Raw genomic sequence first — 6,075 nt, 5'->3', positions numbered from 1 at the left:
GTTGAAGAACTCCTAGTAATGGAGAGAGAGGAGGGGACGATTTTAGTGTGATGTTATGAATGTCTAACGACCAACAGATTCTAATAGAGAAAACAAATTAATGACATTAGTCGTTGTAGTTTCTCTTGTTGAGGATTATGTTAGTTTAGGTAAGAAATCTAAGTGTGCCCATAATTAAGTAACAATCAAACTTTTGTAAGTGTAGCATTTGATTTTAAGGAGACAAGTTTTGATGGAACAGTGTCGAGATGGAGCAGTTTCTTGTACAAGAGGTGTAAATTGAAGTAATATGAAGTTAACACTCCCCCACCTCTTGCAACTATTGCAAGTTATTATTAAGATACTCAGTGCTCCCATTGATATTTGATATCTCTAGAAATGCTATAAGATAAGTTTCAATGATATTTGATATCACTAAGACGACCTCTTCATCTATACATCAACCTATAGAACCCTAATCCAAATAGGTTTAAAAACAAATCGTAGTCTTTGGTGAGAATGACCTCATTAACATCGACTGGAAATAAAACCAAATCCCTAAATCCACACATTCGCTTTAGAGACAAGAAACAAAATAGGGTTTACAACCAACGCTATCAGGGAAGACCTCAAACGACAACCGAAAACGATGGCCTAGGTGTCAAATTTAACGTCTCAGATGAGAGAGTCATCTTCATCGACCGCCAAAAACCCTATATATTTAATCGCATAAGGGGGTGTGAAGGAACGACGACCGGTCATACCTCGAAAACGATCTGCCATATCTAAGTAACAATATGCCAGATCCGACCATCAAACCCTAAGATGACAAAATCATCTTCATCGACTCCCAACAGAGACATTCAAAGTTTACAGGCCAGATCATGACGCGATTGGCTAGCTCTAAGAAACAATAGGCCAGATCTCTCCATCAAAGTCTCAGATGACAGAACCAACTTCATTGACCCAAACGGAGACATTCAAGAATCATCAGCGGTGACCTTCTCTTTATACTTTATCTCTAATTAGTGAAACGTGGCCAACAATTAATGGGAATATAAAAAGAGGTATCGAAATTGCCACCAACGACCCAAAGAGGTCTCAACCAGCAGTGTTTTTAGTGAAAGAAACATATACCGTCTTTTCTTTTCTCTATCTAGTGGGAGAAAGATGGGGAATAGATAATGAAAACGCATGGTCTGGATTCCTTTACACGCAGGAGAACACCAAAATTTCAGAAACCTGGCACAAAGACGAAATGACACAAAGATGGGGAAAATATGATGAAAACGCATGGTCCGGATTTCTTTACACGCACGAGAACACCAAAATTTCAAAAACGTGGAACAAAGATGAAGTCGTATCGAGCTATCTGCCAATATTATTTTGTTTGTTAATTAATAGTATGTAATATAAAGATTTGTCCACCCCTTTATTTCTATGTTTTAGAAGCTAATGGGTTGTTTAGTAGTCTCTTAATGCTTCAATTAGGAGGCTATATTTAAAATTACTTAGTATTAAGTGTGTTTGTTTCATTAGAAGGACCTCTTACTAGCTCAGCATTTACTGATTCAGAGTCTTTTGCTCTTTTTAACATCTTACTAGTTAATGATTCAGAGTCTCTTACCCAGTATAGCCTCTTATTAGACTAGCACTTACTACCACAAGTAGAAATTCCGCGGTTGGCATATTGTTATCAGTTTGAACCGGTGCCACAGTGTGCCCCCCGCAAGATTCGACTCTTAGACCTCCCGGACAGGAACCCCACATAAGTGGGTAAACCTCCCACCCCCAAAACCAGTTGATCGCGGATCATTAGCTCTGTTGATTTTTTTATTAATCAAATCTTAGCAACGTGCAAAGAAAGATTACCAAGTAAATTCATATCACATTTTTGAAAAAAAATAATTAAAAACAAATCAACATCAATTTTTTATTATGTAAAAAAAGTTCTTTAACTCAAATTTGGAGTCAAAATCTGTGTATTGGTTTAACATACGTCCATATCCGCACAATCGTTACTTATGTAAAGTCCATATACACACACAAATTTCCATTACTGAATGCAATGGTAAATTCAGAAATTTTTCCCACCAGATTCCTTTTGATAGATTTTTATTAATTGTCACTATTTCATACGAAATTTCCACTATTTTTTTTTCAAACTAAGGGAGTTTTCGGGAACCACCAAAGCACCCTTGGATCTGCGAGTGACTTAACGTGAATACCATTTAAACTATAACTACTTTGAATTTGAATGTCGTTCCTTTTCACGCCAATCTAAAATACCATCCAAAAATTTCTCCAACATTTGATGGGTTTAAAGCGTAACAAGTCATTTTGTTCAAAAATAATTGACCTTAGTTAATATATACAAATTGAAATTAACCTAAGAGAGTTTTCTTGCAAATATTATCATATTAGACTTTCTAAAACACACACACACAGAAAAAAAAAAAAAAAAAAAAAACCCATCTTATTAATAACGTAAGCTTTCAGGGGTTTTGTATATGACAACAAAACATGGAAGAATAGCCTTCGGATTATAAACGTACAACTCCTCAAGGTTAGAGTACAACCCGGCAGAGCCTGCCATCGAATCATATACCTCATCATCCTCCGGTGGCGCGTGCTCCTCCACGCGCTTCACTTTTCCGGCAATAACCCGACACACCAGCATCGCCCGCCTTCCACGCGCGTCAACCCCAAGGCAATCATGTGCCCTACCACTACTCGCGGTCGTCCACGCGCCGCCGGATTTTGTACTCTGAAACCCATGGCGGATGACGGTACACACACCGCAGCCGGGGACGGCGGAGCAGAGGGTGGTGGAGTTCCGAGAACCAAGTGAGCAAGAAATGGTGGTGCAGTGGAAGCGGAGGAGCTCGTTGCCGTCGGCGGCGCATCGGGAGGCGGTGGCGGTGGCGCGTGTTTTGACGGCGTCACGGCAGTCTTCGAAACGTTGGATGGTGCGGCGGGTGTTGTGGACTTTTAATATCCGTTCGATTGTGAAGATCGGATGGTCCTTTTTAAGCCAGCTGGATTTGAATATTATTTCGACTATGTTTCGACCCGAATCTTCCGGACCCAGTTCTGATACTGTAGATGAAATTAGTAATTAGTGAAAGTTACATAAATGGTCCTGGTAAAATGGAAAAGTGCAGTTAATGCCCTGGATGTGTTATTTTCTTATTTTGGAATATTTAGTGTTACTGTCGGTGGGTGATCTACCAATTTTGTTATTTATTGTTGTGTTTTTTAGTGATTGAGATTTCCCTTCTGAAAAAAATATTTTACTGGTGAAGTAGTTAAAGGCCGGTCAATGGACCTCATGGAATTCTATATGTTGAAGTAACAGTTCATAATAAAAGAAAAAAGAATTAAATCGCATTTTAGTCCCTGTAGTTTGGGTCATTTTGTCAATTTATTTCAAAGTTTTCATTTTTCGTCTGTAGTTTCAAAAAATGTTTCACCGTTGCCACTTTAGTTCACTGGATTAATTTCATCGATGTTTTCGGTTAACGAGAAGAGCAATTCGTCCATTTTATATGTAATTCTGTTAACTATAAGAGCAATTCGGCCATATAAAATGATTGAATTGCCCTTCTCGTTAACAGAAATAATAGATGAAGTTAATCTAGTAGACTACAATGGTAACCGTGAAACCTTTTGGACTCACAGACGAAAAATGAAATATTTGAACTAAACTGGCAAATGATTCAAACCATATGAACTAAAATGACATTTAACTCTAAAACGATGTACAATTGATTTGGCTACTCTTTTTAATTAACTATATGATTTATGAGGCTAAATTTTAAGAAAACGACGTGTTTATAAACTCAGGTAATAAAAATTTTTACTGGTCCAATGGATGATTAATTAATGGACTTCATGAAACTCTTGTGTTCCATCCCTTTTTGGTGTTTATGAGGTGTCAGATGACAGTTGACAAATTAACATAAATAGCGGTACAAGAATATTGAATTGCATTAGAAAAATAGAAAATAGTGTGTAAATATGATGGATGTTTAAGTAATGCAATATATAAATACTTTGCTAAATTAGTTTTTAATTTCATGAAATGAGATGTAGATTACCAGCATGTCTAACAGCTTGATGATGTTCCAAGCTCTCCATTTTAGGGAAAACCTCTCCACATTGAGAACACACACAAACGGTACTTCTTGGTATCGTATACCTGCCCATACATAACATATTTAAATATACAATTCATTCTGCATAAGAGCACCCGGGGCACATCCGTTAATCCCCGTGATGAAATTATATAACGGGGTGGAACACCGCCGCCGGTGCTTTTTATAACGAGTTATAGTATAACGAGTTATGGTGGTCACGCGTTAAACTTTGAGTTTTGATAGGGTATGACTTGTACATTGTGCATTAATACTTGTACATTGAAATCCCCATCACTAGTGATACCACCCCCACTACATTTCTATCACTATCACTAGAATATTGGGTGCTGACATTGCATGATTTGATTGGGTGCTCTCATCACTAGAACCCATCACTAGTGAACCACCCCGTGTGACCTAACTGTTTAAAATAAAATTATTACAAAAATGAAGAAATCTGTTGTCTAAATCATTAGGCCAGGGTGTGTAGTGGTAGTGTACCACCCCTGGCCACATCACCTTCGTTAGAGCCCTTCACACCCACCCCTGCCACACCGTAGCCTTATGACATTTGTAAATCTAAAAGTTATTTTTCATAATAATTTAAAATAAAATAAATAAAAAAATAGAAATCTATGAACTTTTATTAAAATTATTAGACCATCGTCAATGCAACACATCTTCACGGGAAGGCACCGTCTCTCTCATCCGTGTGGATGGACGGACGCTCTCTCTCCTCCCCTCACAAAACCAATCTGCCCGTCAACACCTTTTTACACGGGCTTCTTCTCCTCCTCTCTTCACATCTCTCCTCCACGTCATATGGACATCCACACCCACACAGTCTTAGCATTGGTGATGGTCTTATAATAATAATTATTATTATTAACAATAAAACAGTAACATTAAAAACAATAATGAAATTTAGATATACCTTGAAGGATCAACAATGGCATGACATTCATAACATCCAGAAAGCTTTCTAAACTGCATGCTTCTTGAAGAAGACGAGAAACTACTCCCATGTCCAGAAGATCTCACCGAACCGGTTAAAGTCTTCGAAGAAGAAGACGACCCGCCATCAGCCACCGGTTTTTTCCGGCTAAGAAGGCCGGAATCCATACCAACAGTGCTACTCTCCGGCGAGTTATCAGCCCTATGGACCACTCGTGTGTTCCCATGCACAACATCCCTAAAACTACATATGGAGCTACAAGAACTCAATTTGGAGTACCCATTCGGGTTCTTAACCGGGTCATGGACCTTATTTGACCCGACAACAACGTCCATCTGTTTGCAAGTCAACAAGTTCTTGAATTGGTCCCATGAAGATGTGATTTGTTGTTTGGGTTTGGATTTAGGGTTAGGGTTTGGTTTAGTTTTAGGTTTTTGTTGGTGTTGGTTTCTCTTACTGCTTGTGTGTTTTGTTGGTTGTATCTTTTGGGTTTCTGAAGATGATGGGAAAGTAAGAAGTGCCATGAAAAGGAAAGTTTGAAGAACGAAGAGAGAGAGGGAGAGAGAGAGAGATGCTTGTAGAAGGTGTTTTGAGTCCTTTAATGGAGGATGGGATCCAAGAAGGGTAGATTAAATGGCAATGGAGAGGGTGGGACTCTATTTTATATATATATGAGTTTAGAGTTGATTTATTTTCATATTATATTATTATTTTTTCTTTATACATAATAATGCAAACAATATGAATATGAAGATAATATACGAGTCATATTGTTTTTCTTGAGTCTTTAAAGTCAGTAACTACTAGTATTAAGCACTCTCCGCGTTGCGGCGGGGGCGAGCACTAATGCCACACTATTGTCAGCGACCACCGACACTAAAGTTAGGGTGTGTTAATGCAAAGAAATTAAACCGAAACGTAAAACATAGAATAAAATAAATAAGTTGATATAGGACTCGCGCGTTACGATGAACCCGCGTCTATTCTTTCCCGTTTGACAGG

The 6,075-nt window shown here is 38.2% G+C and overlaps 1 protein-coding gene across 1 annotated transcript; it reads right to left on the bottom strand.

Moving 5' to 3' along the window:
• Positions 1–2,377: 2,377 nt before the first annotated feature.
• On the bottom strand, positions 2,378–5,719 carry LOC110908163. Its single transcript, XM_022153062.2, has 3 exons — positions 5,053–5,719; positions 4,080–4,180; positions 2,378–3,078 (listed from the first exon to the last, which is right to left on the bottom strand). Exons 1-3 carry the CDS (start codon positions 5,595–5,597, stop codon positions 2,459–2,461), a joined length of 1,266 nt encoding a protein of 421 aa, XP_022008754.1. The 5' UTR covers positions 5,598–5,719; the 3' UTR covers positions 2,378–2,458.
• Positions 5,720–6,075: the final 356 nt, after the last annotated feature.

This window comes from Helianthus annuus, chromosome 14, assembly GCF_002127325.2.
Source record: "Helianthus annuus cultivar XRQ/B chromosome 14, HanXRQr2.0-SUNRISE, whole genome shotgun sequence".
Classification (NCBI taxonomy): Eukaryota; Viridiplantae; Streptophyta; class Magnoliopsida; order Asterales; family Asteraceae; genus Helianthus; species Helianthus annuus.
Note: the sequence above shows the minus strand (reverse complement) of the source record. Positions and strands in the feature narration are given on the sequence as shown.